The sequence below is a fragment of the Fusarium tjaetaba genome (assembly GCF_013396195.1).
Source record: "Fusarium tjaetaba strain NRRL 66243 chromosome Unknown NRRL66243_c0000119, whole genome shotgun sequence".
Classification (NCBI taxonomy): domain Eukaryota; kingdom Fungi; phylum Ascomycota; class Sordariomycetes; order Hypocreales; family Nectriaceae; genus Fusarium; species Fusarium tjaetaba.
Window position 1 is genome coordinate 54,297 of NW_023501315.1, and position 22,061 is coordinate 76,357.

The 22,061-nt window shown below is 49.0% G+C and overlaps 6 protein-coding genes across 6 annotated transcripts; 1 reads left to right on the forward strand and 5 right to left on the reverse strand.

The window, feature by feature from the left end:
• Window positions 1-31: 31 nt before the first annotated feature.
• On the forward strand, window positions 32-7,337 carry FTJAE_6101 (myosin heavy chain; the record flags this gene model as incomplete). The annotated part of the gene is made up of 3 exons (XM_037352680.1): window positions 32-493; window positions 542-6,823; window positions 6,876-7,337. The coding sequence occupies 3 exons, from the start codon at window positions 32-34 to the stop codon at window positions 7,335-7,337; spliced, it is 7,206 nt and encodes a 2,401-aa protein (XP_037206779.1).
• A 439-nt stretch (window positions 7,338-7,776) lies between these two features.
• Window positions 7,777-8,424, reverse strand: FTJAE_6102 (uncharacterized protein; the record flags this gene model as incomplete). The annotated part of the gene is made up of 1 exon (XM_037352681.1): window positions 7,777-8,424. One exon carries the CDS (start codon window positions 8,422-8,424, stop codon window positions 7,777-7,779), a length of 648 nt encoding a protein of 215 aa, XP_037206780.1.
• A 1,557-nt stretch (window positions 8,425-9,981) lies between these two features.
• On the reverse strand, window positions 9,982-14,165 carry FTJAE_6103 (RNA-dependent RNA polymeraseSAD-1; the record flags this gene model as incomplete). The annotated part of the gene is made up of 2 exons (XM_037352682.1): window positions 9,982-11,141; window positions 11,195-14,165. The coding sequence occupies 2 exons, from the start codon at window positions 14,163-14,165 to the stop codon at window positions 9,982-9,984; spliced, it is 4,131 nt and encodes a 1,376-aa protein (XP_037206781.1).
• Window positions 14,166-15,068: 903 nt separating this feature from the next.
• FTJAE_6104 (d-lactate dehydrogenase (cytochrome)) lies at window positions 15,069-17,048 on the reverse strand (the record flags this gene model as incomplete). The annotated part of the gene is made up of 5 exons (XM_037352683.1): window positions 15,069-15,511; window positions 15,579-15,977; window positions 16,027-16,245; window positions 16,305-16,704; window positions 16,752-17,048. The coding sequence occupies 5 exons, from the start codon at window positions 17,046-17,048 to the stop codon at window positions 15,069-15,071; spliced, it is 1,758 nt and encodes a 585-aa protein (XP_037206782.1).
• A 1,644-nt stretch (window positions 17,049-18,692) lies between these two features.
• Window positions 18,693-19,721, reverse strand: FTJAE_6105 (ribosomal cytosolic; the record flags this gene model as incomplete). Its single annotated transcript, XM_037352684.1, has 3 exons — window positions 18,693-19,041; window positions 19,173-19,595; window positions 19,708-19,721. The coding sequence occupies 3 exons, from the start codon at window positions 19,719-19,721 to the stop codon at window positions 18,693-18,695; spliced, it is 786 nt and encodes a 261-aa protein (XP_037206783.1).
• A 558-nt stretch (window positions 19,722-20,279) lies between these two features.
• Window positions 20,280-22,028, reverse strand: FTJAE_6106 (uncharacterized protein; the record flags this gene model as incomplete). The annotated part of the gene is made up of 1 exon (XM_037352685.1): window positions 20,280-22,028. The coding sequence occupies one exon, from the start codon at window positions 22,026-22,028 to the stop codon at window positions 20,280-20,282; it is 1,749 nt and encodes a 582-aa protein (XP_037206784.1).
• Between the last annotated feature and the right edge of the window lie 33 nt (window positions 22,029-22,061).

Sequence of the window (22,061 nt, forward strand, 5' to 3'; positions counted from 1 at the left end):
TACAACCAATTGTTCATGTGGGCTCATCACGATGTCTTTCAACGCCAATGCCAATGGCACAGCGCATCGGCGCAGTAATCCTTTTGCGAGAACGACTTCTGCCTCTCCAGCTACGAATACCAACTTGCGACCCAAGTCAGCCATATTCTCCTCCCCTTCATCAACTCCTGGGCTCTCTACACCTCCAGGACACAGCCGGACACAGTCGAATGGATCATTATCAGCAATAACTCATGGCTTCTCCGGCTCAGCGCCGAGACAGCAACGCAGTGACTCCAAGAGCGGCACTCCAACATCGACGACATTTGCACCGTCATTCATCAAGACTGAGGAGATGAAACGCCATGATACAGTGAAGGGTATCGAAGGCGAAAATGACTTCTCCGGGAAGCGCTACGTCTGGCTTAAGGATCCGCAAGCCGCATTCGTCCGGGGATGGATCGTCGAAGAAATGGATGGGAATCGGTTACTAGTGCAATGCGATGACGGCACTGTAAGTATCAGCCGATGATTGACGTTCCGTATATTAACATTTGTTCAGCAAAGAGGCGTCGATGCTGAGAGTGTTGACAAAGTGAACCCTGCCAAGTTCGACAAGGCAAACGATATGGCCGAGTTGACACACTTGAACGAGGCATCAGTTGTCCACAACCTTCACATGCGATACCAGGCCGATTTGATTTATACGTACTCAGGCCTTTTCCTTGTTACCGTCAACCCGTACGCCTCGATTCCTATTTACAGCAACGAATACATCAACATGTATCGTGGGCGGAACAGAGAGGACACGAAACCTCATATTTTTGCTATGGCTGATGAAGCCTTCCGCAATCTTGTGGAAGAGGGGAAGAACCAGAGCATTTTAGTGACTGGCGAATCCGGCGCAGGCAAGACAGAGAACACGAAAAAGGTCATTCAATACCTCGCTGCTGTTGCTCAGGCAGACTCGACAATCAAGAACAAACCTCACCATTCTAACCTCTCACAACAAATTCTTCGAGCAAACCCAATTCTCGAGGCATTCGGAAACGCTCAGACAGTCCGCAATAACAATTCCTCACGATTCGGAAAATTCATTCGCATTGAATTTACTCGAAATGGAGCTATTTGTGGCGCATATATCGACTGGTATCTGCTAGAAAAGTCCAGAGTAGTACATATCAACCCCCACGAACGAAATTACCACGTATTCTACCAACTTCTCAAAGGTGCAAGCTCCAGCTTGAAGAGGGAATTCTTGATCGATGGTCTTACCGTCGAAGATTTCAATTATACCAGGGATGGCCACGACACAATCGTGGGTGTCTCAGACCATGATGAATGGGAATCCCTCATGGAAGCATTTAACGTGATGGGGTTCTCGGATGAAGAGCAGAGGTCTATTTTGCGAACTGTGGCCGCGGTGCTACACCTGGGCAACATCACCGTTGTCAAGGAAAGCCGCACTGCAGACCAAGCCCGTCTGGCACCGGATGCAAAAGAGCAAGCCGCAAAAGTGTGTAAGCTTCTTGGTGTACCATTAGAGCCCTTCTTGAAAGGTCTCCTCCACCCCAAAGTCAAGGCAGGCCGAGAATGGGTTGAGAAGGTACAAACCCCTGAGCAAGTTCGACTTGGTTTAGACGCTCTTTCAAAGGGCATATATGAACGCGGTTTCGGCGATCTCGTCAACAGAATCAACGGGCAGCTTGATCGCACTGGCATGGGTCTGGAGGATTCTCACTTTATCGGAGTACTCGATATCGCCGGTTTTGAGATTTTCGAACAGAATAGCTTTGAACAGCTATGCATCAACTACACCAACGAAAAGTTGCAGCAATTCTTCAATCATCACATGTTTGTCCTGGAACAAGAAGAATATGCACGTGAGCAGATTGAATGGAAATTCATCGATTTTGGTCGTGATCTGCAGCCCACGATTGACTTGATTGAACTGTCGAATCCAATCGGTGTCTTTTCTTGCCTAGATGAGGATTGCGTTATGCCCAAAGCTACGGACAAGTCATTCACTGAGAAGCTCAATTCTTTATGGGACAAGAAATCAACGAAATATCGACCCTCGCGTCTAGGTCAGGGTTTCATTCTCACTCACTACGCTGCCGAGGTCGAGTACTCTACAGAAGGATGGTTAGAGAAAAACAAAGATCCTCTGAATGATAACATCACCCGCCTTCTAGCTGCTTCATCGAACAAGCACGTCGCTTCCCTGTTTTCTGACTGTGCTGAATCTGAGGAGGATCATGCCACTGGAAGAAGCAGAGTCAAGCGAGGGCTCTTCCGAACAGTCGCCCAGAAACACAAGGAGCATCTTCACAGTCTCATGGCACAACTCCACTCCACCCACCCTCATTTTGTTCGATGCATCCTCCCCAACCATAAAAAGAAGCCAAAGCAGTTCAACAATCTCCTTGTTCTTGACCAATTACGCTGCAATGGTGTTCTGGAAGGTATTAGAATCGCGAGGACTGGTTTCCCCAACAGACTTCCCTTTGCAGAATTTCGACAGCGATATGAGGTCCTTTGCCAGGATATGCCCAAAGGATATCTCGAAGGACAGGCCGCGGCCAGTCTTATGCTTGAAAAGCTTGGACTTGACCGCGCTTTATACCGGGTGGGCTTGACCAAAGTCTTCTTCCGCGCGGGTGTCCTTGCAGAGCTTGAGGAACAACGAGATGCTCTAATCACCCAAATTATGTCCAGATTTCAATCGGTCGCTCGAGGGTTTATACAAAGGCGGGCAGCCTATAAGAGGCTGTTTCGCACCGAGGCCACCAGAATCATCCAAAGAAACTTTAACGTTTACCTGGACTTGGCGGAAAATCCATGGTGGCAGCTGATTGTGAAAATGAAGCCTCTTCTTGGTACCACTCGTACAGCCACAGAAGTCAAGCGAAGGGATGCAATGATCAAGGATCTGAACGAAAGGATGCAACTGGAGTCCCAAAATCGTATGAAGCTTGAGGAGGAACGGCGAAATTGTCACGCTGAAATGGTCCGAATCCAGCAAACTCTTGAGAGTGAGCGCGCGCTTGCTTTAGACAAAGAGGAAATTTTCAAGAGGCTTCAGCTTCGAGAAGCGGAGCTCGAGGAGAAGCTTGCAGGAGCAATTGAAGACCAGGAAAGGCTAGAAGACGAGTTAGACGACCTTATTAATGCCAAGAACCGGGCGGAACGAGATGTCGAAACGTATCGTTCTCAGCTCGAGCAAGCTGCCACCCTCATTGCTAAGCTTGAGGAGGAGAAGAAGGGACTGAGCACAAAGATCAGCGAAGTTGAACAATCAATGGCTGACATAACTCAGAGGCAGGCCGAACGTAGCGAGCAAGAACTTGCCCTCCAAGATGAAATCAAGATGCTTCAGAGTCAACTATCGGTCAAGGAAAGGAAGGTTCAAGATTTGGAGACCAAGCTTGTGAAGCTCGACCAAGATTCGGAGCTTAAACTCAACGCAGCTCAAAGAGAGCTTCAGTCAACCAAGCTCCGAGAAACTCAACTTACTCATGAGAACGAAGATATCCAGAGACAGCTCAACGAGCTCTCCAAGACGTCGACTGATTACGAAGATCTTGTTCGACAAAAGGAGAGTGAACTTGCTCTTCTGCGAACCGACAACAAGAACTTCGAAAGCGAGCGTCAGTCTCTTGAGGATCAGAAAAAGTCTCTGACCACTGAGAAGGAGAAAAACGCCGAGAAGTACCGTGAGGCTCAAGCTGAACTTGTAGCCATGAAGTCTCGGCAATCTCAACTGGAGCGAGAGGCCGAAGACGCAAAGAACTTGTTGGAAGCACGTCTGTCGGAGGACGCACAAGCCGATCAGAATCGCCAAGTCCTCGAGTCACAAATAAAGGATCTGAAGGATGAGCTGTACAAGACACAGATGGATCTGAGTCGAGAACGCCAGTCTCGAGATGACGTCCAACTGCTCGGTGAGCACCGCTACCAAGAGCTGAAGGATGAATTCGATCGTCTTAATGAGTCAAAAATCATCATCGAGAAGGAACTATATGCCCAGCAGGATACCTTACGGAGAACAATGGAGGCTCGGACTACTGCTGAGAAAGAACGTGACGAAGCAAGACAAGAGATTCGCCGCCTTCGAGTGGCGAAGACACAGGCTGAGGAGGCAAGAATGCAAGCCGAGGTCGCTGGCGAGAGACAAGCTTCTAAGGCAGCCCTGGACCGCGAGAACAGTCTTCGAAAAGATCTCGATGCAGCACAGGAACGGCTTCAATGGTTTGAAGGAGAGTGCGCCAAGCTAAACCACCAGATTGAAGATCTCAACAAGTTGATCCTTGAATCAGGCGAATTTGGCTTGAAAAACGACCAAGCCAAAGAAAGACTTGAACGAGAGTTGACCACTGTGAAGAGCCGCCTGACAGCATCAGAGAATGACAATCGTGCTTTGCTGAACAAACTACAGCAGAAGGGGCTTGAGATTGCTCGTTCTAGTTCACGCGCCAGTGAAGCTTCTCGAGGTCAGATCATATCTCTCCAGCGCGAAAAGGCTCGGCTGGAAGAGCAGAACACAAAACTCAACAAGCAGTTGGGTGATTCTCAACTCGCCATTGCATCACTTGAGAAAAGAGCGGAGAAATTGCAGCTCAGCCTGGAAGATCTCGGCCATGAGGTTGCCCGTGAAGTCAAGTCAAGCAGAAATGCTGAAAAGGCGACTTCTACCTTCACAGCGCAGCTGGCTGAAGCAAATAGAACCATTGAGTCAGAGCGGCAGTTACGAACTCAAGCTCAGACTACTATTCGTACCCTACAAACATCCATGGACACACGAGACAAGGAAGTGAATGAGCTGCGAGCTCAGATGCTTGATGTTCTACGGACTGTTGATCCAGAGGTTCCCATCCCCCCTCAGTCGGATGGAGCTGATGAAAATGTACTCATTCAGAACTTTGATCTTGTGAGAAAGGTTGAGGAGCTCCAGCAAAACCTTCGTGTGCAAACAGCAGCTCGAACAAACGCCGAGAGCCAACTGAGTGAAATGCGAGCGTCGAGGAATGACCCTGCTAGCCGGCCCAAGCTCGAAGAGATCCAGCTGAATGAGGCGCCCTTCCAAGGGTCACCAACTCAGAAGAGGGCAGCTAAGCTTCATGCTCGCAATTACTCAAATACTTCCACACCCACCCGGCGCTTCCAGGATCTCGACCATCTTCAAGATTCAACACGTTCCGATCGAACCATCGACACACTCAACATCAACAACCGTATGGATTTGAAAGCCGAAGTCGAGGAACTTCAGAATCAGCTTCAACTTAAGGAAATGCAAAATCGTCACTTACAGAGCCAGATCGATCGAAGCACGCCTATACCTGAGAATTACGACGACCAAAGCCCATCTTTGCGTCGCATTCAAAAACTTGAGATGGTCAATACTCGTCTTCATGAAATGCTCGATGACTCTAATAAGAAGGTATCTGCTTTGGAGCGCACAATTCGATCCGGACAGCTTTCATTACGGGATGTACAGACACGCACACACGAAGAAATTTTGGAGGTCCTGAATAGCCAAGAAGACTCTCGTCGAGCCTTGGTTCATAGTCACAAAGACGCCGTGGCGGAGTTGACCGATATCAAGGGACACTTCGAGCGACTACGACACGATCGCGCCAAAGCCGAAGTCGAGCTCCGTGATGTCAAGTCTGACCTGCAAGAAATGACTCTAGCAAGAGAGCAAGAGGCACAGAATCGAAATCAGCTTCTCCAAGAGTTTGCAGATCTTCAGATTCGTCTCGATGCAGAAACCTCGAAGTTTGCAGATGTTTCTTCAAGTCTTGAAATGTACAAGAGCCGAGCAGACGAATACTTCAGCAAGCTCGAACAAGCCGAGATCGCTGTTCTCAAAGCTAGCCGTGCCGAACAGTTTGCCAAATCCCAAGCAAAGGAAGCCGAAGACACATATGCGGAGGTCATGGCAGAACGTGAGAAGATGGATGCCAGCATTGAGGATCTCCAACGCCAGAACCAACGCCTTGAGGAGAAGGTTGAGGATATTTCTACAGATTTGGCAGCTGCCACTCAGGCTAAGAAGAGACTTCAGCACGAACTCGAGGACTACCGTAACCAGAGAGCCATGGAGATCGAGGACAAGGAATCGAGTATGGAGCAGACTCGTAAGAAGTATCAGGCCGAGTTCGCTACATTGACTAACGAACTTGATCTTGCTCGTGAGGAGAGGCTCTTCAAACAAGCAGAGATTGCCCGCCTCCGAGAAGAACTTGATGAATTGAGGTCAAAGTGGGATGATGAAGTCCTCAACAGCTCAACCTGGTCTAAGGAGAAGGCTCGCTTAGAGTCAACATTGGCAGATGTCGCCTCGTCTCGTGATGAGGCAGTAAATGCTCACAACGAAGCTCAAGGAAAGGTTGTGACATTGCTCTCTCAAGTCCGTACTCTCCGCTCGTCGGTGGACGAGATCACAGCAGAACGGGATCATCTTCTCCGGGAGAAGCGAAATGTTGAGGCTCGCCTCGAGGAAGCGAAATCTGGGCTCGAGGACCTTGTGAAGGGGGACAGTCCCTCTCTGCGCAATGCCGCCAACATGGACAAGGAGATTCTGGAACTAAGGTCACACCTCGCCCAACAAGAGGATATTGCGGCCGCTGCCGTGGAGAAGATGCGCAGAGCAGAAGCCCTAGTAACGGAGGTACAAAAGGACGTCATGGTGGAGCGCGAAAACAGCATTCAACTGCAACAACAAAAGGCATCTTTGGAAAAGATTCTCAACGAGGCCCAACTCAAACTTGTTGATCTGGAGACCAAGGGCTACTCGAGCGCCAGCCAGGATGTCAAGTTCCTGCACAAACGTATTCAGGAGGTGAGTTGCTCCTGTAACACTAAACAACTCGATCAAAGCTAACATGATGCAGCTCGAATCACAGCTCGAAGACCAGGAGACTGAGCGTAGCAAATCTCAACGCTCCGTTCGAAACGTAGATCGAATCGTGAAGGATATGCAAGGTCAGATCGACCGCAAGGACAAACAAAACACACAGCTCTCAGAGGATGTCTCAAGGATGCGCGACAAGGTCGAGAAGCTTCTGAAGACCATCGAGGAGCTACAGTCATCGGAGTCCCAAAATCAGTTGTCAGCTCGTCGAGCTGAACGTGAACTCCGAGAAGAAAAAGAGAAAATTGCCCGACTGGAGCGCGAATTGGCAGGATTGAAGAACCTCCGCAACGACAAGGGGTCGGGCAGCGTCATGGGTAGTGTCCGGAGTCGCATGGGCCCCTGGCGGGTCAGCGAAGGAGATGATGCATCCATGGTGGATATTCCCAGGAGGAAGAGTAGCCTTAGTAGGGTCCCCAGCTTCACAAAAGGATTCCTATAAAGGTAGGGTGGTTGAACAAGGAGGCGAATGTAGGATACACACATGAGCTGGAAACATGTTGATGGGGCGTTGAAGCATTTGTTCAGGGTCTGGGTACTGTAATGGTTTGCAAGGCTTGGGAGGCGGGCATGATGGATGGCGGATGGTGTCTAGGATGGTTTTTGGCTCGCTAGTGCTTTAGGGATTATTTACTTTGCGTATGATTAATGAAGAGCTTACGCTGCATGTTTACTATGTGGGATCCCTCCTTCTGGGGCAAATTTACTGTATGATATTTCAATACGACTGATTGAATGCCCAATGTTCTTCAGGCAGGAGTCGTTTTGTGATTGGAATATTCCATCTCGCATAATATGAATACATCGTATCTTACACGCCAAGCTCTGCTCAGTTTTGTAGTATCGAGGAGCGCCTTGGCCCAACAGACGACACAAGGCCATCATTTCTCATCCTCTTGGGGAATGCTTGAAGGCTTCTGTGGCTTCTCCATTCCCATCTTGCCCATAAGTCCCTCTATCAACTCCTCCATTGCTTTTTCATCTTCAGGGCTCACCATCCCGGGTCTACGGGTCACAGCCTGTGTCCGCTGCCTCAATTCCTCTATCGAGGAGAGATCAAATGCCCAGGAAATGCCTCCAACCAGCATGACTCCAAAGCTCATGACGTTGAGCGTGGCAAGTCCAAGGGCTTGCACAGCGAGTAAAGATCTGTCACCTGAGTCAAACTTGACTTGGTGTCGGTTGGAAGTGTAAAATTTGGGCAAGAGATCGTGCCGCATTCGTAGCACTGAACGTCTTGATACAGCAACAGATGCAGCAAGGAACCCAGCACCGGTGAGAAGCAGACCGAACTGTCGAATTGAACGGTCCCATGACGGTTGCTGTGCTGCTATTATTGGCGATGTTCTTTGTGGAGCAGCAGAGATAGTTGGTGGAGTTGGTGTTGCTGGTGTTGCTGGTGGGATTGAAACATTGGCAGATGGTCTTTGCTGGGCTGGTGAAGTTTCCTGGTTTTCCTGGGGAATTGAACCTTTATCAGAGCTGGGTATCCCGAGCCATGAGCTCACTAAAGAAGCAAGAATAGGCATTTTTCTTTTCGTGATCCGCTGATTTTTATTAGGCGGCAGCGTTTGTGACGGATAACTATGCTGGAATAGTAAGGTAAATCGCTTGAACGCCTATTTCTTCCTCTTACCTTAACTTAGGTAGTTGCTCGATATTGCTTTTAGGGATATGATACCCCGCTCATTGCATACTGCAGTCGCAAATGTAGTGGATATCTACATAACTCAAGTACTATCACTGTCTCATGTCATGTCAGGTCGTGCCAAGTCAATAAAGAACATCAGCAACCTCTCTCCCCTCAGCCCAGCAGCCGCCTCATAAATATTCGCTACTTTGCTTTTTGAAAAGTATGCCGAAAATAAAAAATAAAGGGCCCAAGTCAGGCAAAGTGGAAGCCTCAGCGCCGCCGCCACCAGTTCCTCCATCATGGCCAGCTTTCAAGCCTTCTCTCCCGATAGTTGACTTGGCTCCTGAACCCCATCCATTGACTTCCAAGGTTGTTCTTATACCTTCGTTTTTCCCGCGGTCGCTCTGCCGCGATTATGTCACTTTTCTAAAAACTCTTCCTCTACAAACAACGCCAGGTCGTCCCAAGCGGGGCGAAGCAGTTCGTGTCAACGATCGCTTCCAGGTTGATAGTTATGACTTTGCTACTCGCTTATGGGAGCAAACTGGGTTGAAAGATGTCTTGCTAGACGGTGATGTTAACGAGAAGTGGTAAGTCTTGCTTCGTGTCGAATGATTACGATGTCGTAGACAGCAAAGTTAATGTTGCGAAGGGGTGGTGAACCTGTTGGGCTGAATCCTAACATTCGCGTATATCGTTACTCGAAAGGCCAGTTTTTTGACTGCCATTGTACGTTTATAAGTCTCATCTCCACAACTGTCCGTTCGGCGACCATCGTAGCGACCTCAATGGCATAACGACGCAATCCTCTTGCCTGTCCTTTCACAATCGTTCCATAATTAGCACCCATCCATCCATCTTATGGCTCCTACTTCTCACTCGACATACGCACCTTAGCTGACCAAGGTGTGTTCCACCCACCAGATGACGACTCGAACAACCTGACGTTGCCCTCGAATCCTCCACTACCAGTGAGAACCACGTGGACCTTGTTGCTCTATTTGACATCCGCTTCTGAGGGCTGTGTTGGGGGTGAGACTGTATTTTACCCAAGAGATCGAAGGTCGTCTCGAGAAGAGATCGTGGTTCCTCTCGAAACTGGCACATTGCTTTTGCACAAGCACGGAGACGATTGTCTACTGGTAAGAAGCTCCCTTCACCTTTTTGCCATCTTTGATTAGGCAGACATCCGGTGCTACATGAATCTTGACCCTATAAAAATTACTAATTACTTGAACTTAGCACGAAGGACGAGAGGTTACTGCAGGTGAAAAATGGGTTTTACGGACGGATCTTTGCATCAGACAATGAATTTGATTATTGGCCTAAGTAACCTGGTAGTCCCAAGACTTTGGTTGGTTGTACTACTGAGTTTACTGTCTCCCTTGCCCTTACTAGCTGGCTGGTCCGCCATCGTCCTCACAGTTCCAACGGTCCATTCTTCCACCTATGGTCACTTAGCATCCACCTGACTCATGAGGTTGACCAAGCGATCCATGGCTTCTTCTTCTTCTTCGCCTTCCTCCATATCATCACTGTAGATCGAGTCTGTATCGTCTTCAACGACACACTCACTCGGAACTTCAACTTCCATGTCATTCTGTGATGAAAGATCTGGATGTTCGTCACTGATCATTCCAGAATCGTTTCCAGCAGAGGATGATTGTTCTGAACCAGGAATACCGCTAGGGAAGTCGTCATCTCCCTCAGAGACCGCATCATCTTCCACAGGGAAAATAGCCAGTGGCTGTCCTCGATGAAGGACTGTGCCATCCGGAAGGTGAGAATGGACCTCAGGCGCCAGCTCAGATACCTCGAGGACCTCTTGTTTTGCAGGCGTGTCATCATTCTTCACTGTTGGCTCAAGGTGCTCGCCAACCCCTGGCATTTCTCCTTGACAAGGTCCCGCTGCAAGCGGAGATCTCAGTTCAAGGTTACTGGAGTTTGCGATACGACACATCTCCTTATGGAAGATCCAGGGGAAACTAATCAGAGGCATTGACTTTGGTTCTAGCCTGCGCGGTTGCAAGATGGTCCCCGCGTCGTTGATGACTCCTCGGTGGTGCTCGTATAGTGCAATCTTCATTTCCTCGTCGGTTACCTTGTACATGGCTGCGACAAAGGGTTCGAGTTTCTCTGCACTTTTAGAACCTGCAGTATCGATGCATACCTGTCGAAACGCTGCCTTGAGATGATTGTACTCGCGACGAAGCTCCTCCTGAACTTTGTAGTCTGAACCAACAGCAGGTCTCGACATGGCAAAGCCAGTCCAGAGTTCAAATTCAGTCTTGAGTGCATGTTGGCTCAGTAGTCGGCGCACAGACGTATCGTATTGTGTCTTGATCTTTCTTGCAGATTTGAGTATGTCTCGGTCGAGTTCAAACTTGTTGATGATCCGTTGGTCAAACGGACTGTCCCAGATAGGGTCGAACTTGACTTGCTTGCCTTTCACTTTGTCAAATATGACACCAAGAGCTTTCCTGGAGGTGTAGCTGTTCTTCTTCTCCATGAAATGGGGCCACTTCCGAGGTTGTTGATCTCGTCTCAATACCGCCGGGTCGCCTGTCTTCGGATAGTCCACCGCTTTGGAGTGCAGCTCTGCAAGTTCGAGACCTTGAAACGGGGTTAGCATAAGACTTTGATATGTGAGCACTACCGCGACTTACATTTTGGTGACATTGGGCCAAGTTCGTCTGAAAATGCTAGATGAGATGTTGCAATGAGCGGCAGTTTATCGTTCTTCAGGTACTTGACGAAGAAGTTCCTGAGATCGTCGACCGTGACATCACGATTGAGCTCAATGGGTTTGGGTGCCGAGTAGTTCATGGGCGGATAATTCCACTTTTTTGGAACCAAAGTCGGCTCCCATATTACAAAGAAGTCATCGCCGTCAAGGTCACCACCAGAAAGCATGTTAGGAACGGGCTGATCGCCAGTGGAGGGAAATACAACGACATCCCTCAGATGATGCAGGGCTGGACAGTCCACCGCTTCAACAACCCGAATGTCTCCCGGGTGCAGCGAAGGGTTGCGTCCAATTATGCATACGCCGCTGATGACCTGAGTCTTGTTATAGTGCGTTGCGTCGCTCAGCTGAATGAAGATTTGCGGAAGTCTATCGATATCTTTATCTTCGGAGCCTTCAGTTTCGGATGAGTGACCTCTGAGAGTGCCAGTTTCATCGACGCAGCCAAGGACGAAGGCACTTTTCTGCACCTGAATCCTTGCTTTCTCCTTGAGTAGCTTCAAGGACCAAGACCTCCAAAGTTTAAGTACGTTAACAACGAATGGTTCCTGCAGACAATCTGTTCTGAAGCCAGCCCTGAGCAGGTCAGAGATGTTGTTCTCGTCAACAAATTTGGTCAACATGTCTATTGCAACATCATTGTCCTCCATGGCCAGCTCATACGACCTTAGTTGGTGGTCAAGTAGGTTAGTGAAGGAAGCGATGGGGACCCCAAGACATTCAAGAATGGTGATTGTTTGTCTGTTGAGGGTTGCTGTCGCCATTGCTGCACTGCGGATAATTTCGAGACCTTTGGAATCTGACTCGAACTTCTTCTGGGATTCGCGAATATGTACTTCCATGACTTTAGTGTCGTTGGGCCAAATGGCGAGAACCCCTTTACAGCCACCCATGCGAAACTGGAAGGCGGAGGGTTGCGCAATAACATCAAGAATCATGTCTTCGCTGATAAGCTGCGCCAGGAACGAAGATATCTTGCCGATGCCGTCGGTGAAGCAGTAGCCGTTCCTCTCAATGTCAGGTATCTGTCGGGTCCCCGGCGCCGAAATTGCATGAAGCTCTCGTGTGGTAGAGAAACATTGACCTAGGCGAGCAGCATACTTCGCCACAACCTTTATATGGCCAAACTGGCCCATCCACCTGCGGATATCATCGCATGATAAGTGCTCCGTGGGACAAAAGAAGTAAGCGCCGTTGACTCTGAGCTGCGAGTTGCCAAAGGCAAGGAATTCGTAAAGACGATCGCCGATACGGACGCCTTTATACATTGAACGAAGCACCCTTTTGTAGATTTCATCATTTTGGTCCTTGTTTACCGCAATCCTCCCCTTTTCCATCTCTTCGGTGAACTGGATTTTGAGGAAGCGATCCTCATAATGCTTGTAGCGACGCATGACGCGGTTGGACATCTCCACAGTAGGTGTTGTATAGCGAATGGTTGTTGGCGTGATGACTGCTTTACGGATGAGACAACAGTGAGAAGGGGTTCTTGACATGATTATGGAGCCATCGAGCTGAGACTCCTCCAAAATAGCCATTGGGTCGACCACAACTTGAGCGCTATCAGCCACAGTTTCGAGACAAAGCCTGGCTTTGGCTGGCTTCATGTTCGCAAGTCTCTCCAAGAACTCCCTCCCTATCATGTGTTCGTTTAGATAGCCGCGTGAAAGACAAACTTCAAGCTGGTACCTAATATCGAAAGGTAGATGAATAACCGAATCCGGGGAGTACTGAAGCATCTGAAGAGCGTTGTGCCCTTCGGTCGGAGCCTGGTGGTCTATATATTCCCACATCTTTGCTTTTGTTCCATGCGCAGTTTTGAAATCATCTTGAACTTTGGTGGAGATGTTGAAGTCGTCTAGGATGGTCACTAATTGCTGATTGACCTGGCTTGCTATTTCAGTCCCCCCATCCAAAACGAAGCCAAGGGTGGTCCATCGGCCAATATCGACGAATTCGGGATCTTTGAAATCGTTGTGGAGAGTGACCGGGTGCATCATGGGAAGGCCAGCATGCTGGACAATGTTTGTGGCACGGTTCCAGCTCTCCATCACACTCCAATTCTTGACTTCGTCGGAAAAGGTCGAATGGATATCAGGTGCCTTCCAATAGTACTGAGGTGGTGTCTTGAGGGGAACAACAAGAGTGCAGCAATTATCAACGGCCGCTGTTTGGTAAACATTCTTCATACTCGCAAAGTCAATAACAACTTTGTGTTGTCTTTCAGTTCTGTTCCCTCCCACAACACTTGGTATGGAGAAGAACGCAGTCAGTTTCTGGTATTTCGGGCTGAGCTCGAGTTTAAGACTTCGTCCATTGGCCATCCCAGGGATAGACTTCATGATCTTCATTGAGTTCTCCCCTGTCAGGCTCCCGAAATGTATGGCCGCGGGATAGAGTGTCAGTTTTACAGGACAAGTCCGGTCAGGATGTACTGGGCTTTTCAGAAAACCTGGAGGTGCGTGACTGGAAAGCTTTATAGAAATCTCAAACTCTTTGGGATGTTGTTTTTTATCGGGATGGCGAACAATATAACCGCCCGAGTACCAAAAGTTTCGCTCTGGCGGTGGCTCGAACCTGATTTTGGCGTTACTGACGTTCGGGTTTCTTTGCGTCTCATAGATATCCATGTATGCAATTTCTCCCTCGTGAGAGAACCAGTCCCAGAGATTTGAAGTGGTGACTGAAGTTGGCAATCCCTCAAGATGTATCGTGAGTTCAGGCCATGCTTTCCATTGTTCGTGGAGCTGAGGAGCAAGGCCATCAACGTTGACTGCATGGTTTCGTCGAACCTTCGGTCTGCCTGGCCTGCATCTCTTCGATCTTCGCTGGTGCTTGGGGCTTGGTTGGAACCCTTTCGAGAGTCCGTCGGGGGGGCGTTTGGAGCTCATGTTCAATTTCTATCCCCGTAATCTGGAGAGGTTTTTAGTAAAAGCGGCTTCCTCGACGACGAGCCCAAGTAGTAGTGATATCTTGGAAAGAATTTACCTTTGTCGATCAAATGATGCCCTAGGAATAACAAGAGTTTCTTGGATCGAGGAAGATGAAGTTTTTCACTTGGCGTGGTGATATGCGATGACAAGGGGCGAGTGTTGTGCAGTGATTCAGAGAGCAGGCATTTTCTAGAAGCCCGAGATTGCAGATGCCTCCTGCTGCAGGTGCTGCAGTAAACAAGGAAAGAAAATCGAACTAGGAGGTCATAAGAAGCAGTGAATCAAGCTGCTAAGGTAAGCACGGTACCTAATGTCGAAATTCTAGGAGAGAGGTAAAGGGTTTCAGGTCGGATGAAATTTGAACGCAGCTATCCGTTGGTGTTTGTTGGCGTTTGGTGTTGTTTGAGAGAGCAATGTAGGAAGCCTAGTTATGGAATCAAGTTTGCCGAGATCAGCAAACAGTTAAGTATTTGCTCGCTTTCCTGAGTACAGGTGCCGTTGTGTAAATGGTTTGTTCGCTTGGATTTAATGCACTTCCTGATTGCTACGGCAGCACCACCTCTGTCAAGTGTTTCTGTACCTAGTATAAGACGCCGTATTGCAGTGTACCTTGATTTTGTATTGATGCCTGGGTATTTGGCTGCATTAGTAGCTCTCTCAACCTATAGCTGTGACTTGGGTTGGTCTTGCAATGTTTACTCAACACAATAACCACGGCTGCCGTGTTGCAAGCAAGGCTGCAAGCGATCCCTAGAAGCATCAATCTATACTGCAAGTCTCTATATACAGTTATGATTAGGTTGTTGCTAACCCACTACCTAGTCTGAGGAGCTACGTAGAAACACAGCGATAGCTCCTGTCTTAGACCAAGCCTTTCACCACACGGTTTGGTGTCACCGCGGTATTTGACCCAGGATACAGAGTGTTCTCCCAAGGCACATCCATGATCTTTCCAGGATTCAAGATCCATTCGGGGTCGAAAGCCTTCTTCACAGCTGCCATAACTTCCAGAGTCTCTGGTCCAACTTCCCAGAGGAGGCTCTCCTTTTTGCCCCAGCCGATGGAATGCTCTCCTGTACATGTCCCATCCATGTCTAGCGCTCGTTTCACCATGTTCTTGACGCAAGCTTCGACTTTTTGGCGCTCACCAGGGACGTTCTTGTTATACATGATACTTTCATGGAAGTTCCCGTCTCCCACATGTCCCAAGATGCTGGCGAAGAGACCAAGCTCATCCATCTCTTTCTTGCTGACCTCTATGATATCAGCCAGCCGGCTGAACGGAACAGCTACATCGGTGCTCCCTGTGTCATCATAAATCAGCGACCAAATCGACAGGTAGTATGTTAATTGCGACACTGTGGTACTCACAAACATCGTCACCAGTTTTTCGGAGAGAGAGCATAGACCAAAGGGACTCTTTCCTAGCAGACCAGAGCAACTGTTGCTCAGCAGCATCCCGAGCAAACTCGAAACTTCCACCCTTGTTTGCCGCCGCAATTTTCTTTACCCTGTTGATGTTGTCTTTCACGCCGTCTTTTGTACCTGAGAACTTGAAAAACAGCGTTGGCAATTCCTTCCAGACCCGCGGTTTCGTAGCACCACCAAGGTTGATGACTCGCATTTGAACTTCATCCATGATCTCCATCGCCGCGACGGGGACACCGGCTTGCATGACGCCAGCTGCCGCATCGGCGGCATCTCGAATGGTAGGAAATGTAACAACAGCAACCGAATACTGCTCTGGAATGACAGCCAGCTTGAGTGTAGCTGTGAGCGTTAGTAAACCTTTCATTTACTTGGATACGCCTTGCTATACCTTCCGTGACAATCCCTAGTGTGCCTTCGGAGCCAACAAACAGTCCGTTCAGATTGTATCCAGCAGATGACTTTCGCGGCCTTCGTCTGGTTTTGATAATACGCCCGTCGGACAGGACAACGGTCAAGTTAATGACCCAATCCTTCATTGTACCATATCTTACAGCATTTGTTCCAGAGCAATTCGTTCCAATCATACCTCCTATCTTCGCTGATGGGCCTGGAAATAGTCGTCAGTGCTGCGATATCACTGGCGCTCCATGCTTGTTAGTCACATACCAGGATCGACAGGAAAGAAAAGGCCACTATCCATAGCCAACAACTTTGCGTTTAGGTCTTGCCAGCCAATACTTGGCTGGACCACAATATCCATATCATCTTTGTTAAACTGAATGATCTGGTCCATATACGCAAAATCCACACTGATCCCTCCGTAAGGAGCAGAAAAATTGCCTTCCAAGCTTGAGCCTCCGGAATAGGGGATGATAGGAACGCGATGCTCATGACATATTCGAGCTATCACAGACACTTGCTCGGTTGTTCTAGGATATGCCACAGCCACTGGCAAAGTATCAGGGTTGACCGTAGACCATTCTGAGTAGCCATGTGCCAGCAGATCTTCGGGATCCGTCGAAATGAAGCCTTCTACTCCAACCTCGTTTTCGATTCGTTTGATCGCCTGTTTTAAGATTAGCCTGAGGGCATGAGAATATGCAGGTATTCTACCTTCTCCATCTCGGGCAACGTAGCATAATGAGACGCAACCGATCGACCCCATGTAGATTTTCCAGTGCCTTTACTTTCGTTCATGCTGGCAAGCCCCCATCCAAGAGCACCAGCTCCAATGGCTACTGCCAAAACCTTTGGTCGCGACCATCCCTGGTTATTCCTTGGTTCTCTCTGAGCAGAAGCATGGGCAATGCGAGAACGAAGGCCAGAAGAGACGGTAAGGCCTCGTCGAAACTCCGTTCTTTGGGCACAGCGGCCCAATAGAGTTCTTGTCGAGGTCCTGCTGGTAAACATTTGAACCTAATGTTAAAGAAACCTATAAGTTTATGACTCAGGTGGCCCGATCCGCAATTGACCGAAAACCAGTATCGATTCAAGGCCCAAAGACTGCTGGTTTTCCTCCAATCAACAAACTTCAACGAGTTCGTTGCGTAATATGGCTCTTGCGAGCAATGTTTTGATCACGAACAGGAGGCTCTGCCGCATCTAAGCGAATCTGTACCGAGTATCCGCAAACAAGTGAGAAGGGGAAAGTAGGACAAGAATCCTTCAATTCAAACAACCAAGAGAGATGGCCTCGCGAAGTGGAATTCCGGAACTAGATGTGGCCACGATGGGGCTGACACTCACTTATAAGTACCTTACCTACCTAGTTTCAAGAACATCATCGGCGCACGTGGGGCATATCCAGCAAAGTAGAAATCTAAATTCAAACGGCTTCTCTTGTAAGCATAGTCTCGCTGATGCAATCCTTGGGCACCGCGTAGCCGATGGGTCTTAGCATGGCTTTTCCCATAGCATGTTGAGCCTAGCGGGTCTGTCTAGGTAATGGTGAGGGGGCACACGATCCATCTTTCATGGACCTTGTGCGTGTGCGGTCTTACTGTAACAAGAAATTCATCAGTCGCATGGATGGTTTGAGGCTCCCCACGCATTACGCCCACATGCACATCACAGGAACAGCGCGCGTGAGACTCGCATTGTCGAATCGCAGCTTCAGGGAGTGCAGCCAACTGCATCATGGCTGAGGAGGATTCGACAGGCGACTGCAGTTCTTGTTAGTCATGCATTTTGACCTCATGCGTAATTACGATTCGGTACCCTAGATTTACGATGGATTTCCCCGCTCCTAAATGACTCGGTTTGCTCGCCGAACCAGCAGTTTCGCGGCATACAGCATGTACCGTGGGAGTGTGGAGAGGGGGGAAAGAAGCCGAGCCCACTTGGTGCTATTCGCAGTTTGGGGGTTCAAGAGCTTCATTCAGTGGGATGGAACAACTAGCTCGATGGAGAAGTTGGGGAATAATCGACGAAACTCAATTCGAGAGACAAGTCATTTGCAAACAACCAACATTCTCCTATGTAAACGTGGGGTGGTTAAGGAATAGGAATTCGCCTACATCCGAATCCTCCCCTCCTCGGTCAGCAAAACTGTAACACAGCCACAACTTTACATACGCATTTGGAGGTCAACTGATAGTCCGACAACCATTGGATGTAACCCATGAGCACTTTCGTACACAGGCTGTTTTCGTCATTACCTTGAACGCGAATTCTTGTGCAATGCAGCCCTACCAGTCAGCTTTGTTCCTCACATTACTCCTTGACAACCATGATGTTCGAAAGAAACACGAGCTACGTGTATGGGTGCTGGCAGAGTGTTGAGATATATTATCGTAGTTGTGAAAAGCACGAATGGCAGTGAGGTTTTTCCTGGCGTGCTACAAGATTAACGGCAGCATCTTCAGTTCACTTCCATCACAGTTCGAGAGAGACATCTGTCAAGAATCGACACTTTTGTTGGGCTCAAATTCATCTTTTATCGTAGCCTCATGTGGGCCGGCTATCTTCAGGGTAGTTAAAGCCGCAAAGCAAACGTCAAATCCGAGACTCCATTCCACATGCCATTTTTTCCCATTCCAATCGCAAATCCACAATTTAGTGAGAGATGGCGTAAGCACGTCGGCGATCACGCTCCTCAGCGATGGTGAGCTTGACACCCTTGCCCTTGGGCAGAGAGATCCAGGGCTTGTCCTGGCCGATGACGAAAACGTTGCTCTCACGGGTAGCAAAGCTGTTGTCAATGGCATCCTTGACGTGGACAATGTTGAAACCTCCATCATGGCGCTCACGGTGAGTGATAACACCAACACGACCCATGTTACGACCACCAGTGACCATGACGACGGCACCAGTGTCGAACTTGATGAAGTCAGTGATCTTGCCAGTGGCGAGGTCAATCTTGACAGTGTCGTTGACCTTGATCAGAGGGTCAGGGTAGCGGATGCTGTGAGAATTCGTTAGCAAGGGGATATTTGGGTTTTACATACAGCCGTCAAATAAAGCTCCTGTCTTGTCGGGTGACTTGAATCGACCAAAGCTTGATCCAACGGCTGAATGATGTCTGACAGAACTCACGTTCGTGCATCGTGCGTGACCAAGAATGGGATTCCACCGCGACCAAGCTGGACACGCTTGACCTTGCCAAGCTTGTACTCAGCCTCCTCAGCCTGGATTCGGTGGACGGTGAATCGGCCCTTGGTATCGTAGACAAGACGGAAGTTCTCGCCAGTCTTCTCGATGGTGATGACGTCCATGAAACCGGAGGGGTAGGTGGAATCGGTGCGGACCTTGCCGTCGACCTTGACCAGTCGCTGCATCAGGATGGCCTTGGTCTCGCGGTAGTTGAGAGCATACTTGAGGCGGTTTCGGATGAAGACGATCAAGGGCATGCAGTCGCGGAGCTTGTGAGGACCGGCAGAAGGCTTGGGAGCGTAGGTGCCGGACAGCTTGTCAAGCAGCCAGTGCGAGGGGGCGCTGAGGCGCTTCTGGTGCTTCTTGCTATCGAGACGGTCAGATCCTGGTTCTCATAACGGGACAACAGGAGAGATAAACCCAAATCACGATTCCTTTCAATCGCATTGGTGATCGTTCTCCTTGATATTCCACTTACATTCCGCGGGCCATGGTGTCGGTTGGCTGGTTTGTTGGCGGTGATGAGGGGGATGGACGAGGAAATCTATTTCAGAAAGAGGGAGTTTGTGTAGTGCCTTCTTTTTTCTTTTTTTGTGCGTTGAGGTTACTAATCCATCACGTGATGGAGCGCTGGCTAAGGTGGGGGGGTATTGTGAAAAGGCCTCGAGATAACCTCACATAGCCCTTTTGACCAAATGTTTTATTGAACTAGGTATCTTCCCATTAAGATTATGCATGGTGTATCCCGTGTATGAGTGCTTCTGGAGTTATCTTCAACTCAAATTCACCGGCAATAGTATGATAAGATATCCTTTTTGGATGTCATGAGCGGCTCGCAGAATCGACGATGTACAACTTTTGAAACATTCCCATCTTTACCCGTGAGGCAAGGTGTTTTCCTTTCCTTCCAGCGCCAAACAATACCCTCAGATACAAGTAATAAGCGATCGATAACCAGCGCGTGCTGTGTGTTCGTCCAGTTCCAAGTCTCAATCTATGTACGCCCAATGCCATTGCAAACCAATTTCCTGACTCCTAATTTTCATAACATTAATGCAGAGCACTGCGACTCACGGATGCTGACCCGACTGTTAACAACCTACTCGGGTGTTGCATTCCTTCTTTGATGTGACTTTTCTGTGGGGTATTTGCTGGCGGAGAAAGACCAGGGATGCCCTCAATACTAAATCGTGGAATCGCTGGCGAAAGCTTGGCGTCGTCAAGCAACAAGCGCGAGATGTCCATTTCACCGCCCATAAATTGGGGTGGCATAGTTTCACCAAACTCGAAGACATGGCCTGCTCCCATAATCTCGCCTGTCTCGATTTTTTGCTGAGCTGGCCATCGAGAAAGATCTTCGCGCGAGGTCGACTGGTTCATTTGTGGCTCCAGTGTTGTAGCCTTTCGAGGTTCAAATGAGTTCCCAGCTGGTATTCTCACAGATGGTGCCATAACATCGTTCCCTCGGGTCATCTCCCTGGCTTGAAGATTGCTTTTCTCTATTCGTTGATAAACACTGGAATATTTGTTACGTACTCGGTCTCTCAAGTCTGTTGGTTGGCGACTGGAAAGATGGAAGCGCGGGTCACGGTGAATCTTCGTCCAAGCGGGTCCATGGATCTCTAAACCTTGAAGAATTTCCAGGTCATCTTGCTCAGTAAAAGGTCGACGTTCGCGGCGATGCGACTTCTTGAAGGGCCCATGAATACCGAGCTCCACAAGATCCTCCATCTTCTTGCGATGTGCTCGACTTCTCTTCTGTTTAGGAGTAGTGTCAACCTCTTGCTGCATCGTTGAGGTCGTGTCTTTTGCTGATGCACCATTTCCATCTATCAATATCCTTTCAAAGTGCACATCTGTCTTGCCAGTCTGGTTCGATCCCCGGTCGAGGTGTGAAGGCGAGTCTAGTTCAAGCGATCGGTTGGACTTGCGGAGCTCCTCGGGGCAGCACGTCCTGAATCGATCCTTAAGATCCCCAGCCGTCCGGTTGATGAACCTGAAGTCGGTATCTTCAAGTATGCTCGTCCACTTTCCGACCCCATATCGATTGACGCCCAATAACAAATGGTTTGTCTCCTCTTCAGACCACTTCCGTCTCGGTTTGCTGGTACGTTTGCGCGTTTTGCTAGCTACCAAAATCGTTTCAGCCTCTTGAGACGCTTGAGTAGTTGGCTGAGCGGAAGGCTGCGTAAAATCGGGTATTGCTTTCATATGCGAGCCATCCTTGCTATCAAATGAATCCGACGATATAGGAGGGAATAATGCGGCGTGAGGCGGAGGTTCATGAAGCCCATTGATGATCGGTGGCATTACTGGCGCTTGCTGGGCGGCCTTTTGCTTTTTCAGTGGCTGCGGGAGCTGCATGAACTCATCTTTGATATGAAGGCTGCGATGTCGCTTTTTGTTGGATACGTCTTCAAGAAGCTCGGGACCGTCACCTAATAACCGACTTATTGATTTGGTTGGTTCTACAACATCCGAGTCGCTTGAGGCTACTCGTAGCGGGAATCCTCCTGAAGCCAGTACAATCTTTCCATCCTGAACATTCCCTTCCTTGCGGGGTTCTGAGGAAATATCATCGTTGGTCAAATTTATTAAATCAACGGCGTTGATAACAGACTGCGTGTCAGCAACTGTTCTATCACCACGATGATTCGTGTCGGACTCGATTGGGGCCAATGATCGATCAGTGGCAGAAGGGAATGCAAGGGAATGAAGCGGTGGAAGATCGGCATGGTTGAGTTGCGGCCTCGTCGGCTCGTTGAGCAGATGAATTAAGCGTGGCTCGATCGTGGCCATCGTGGGCTCTCAAAGGTGGGTTGGCACATTGAG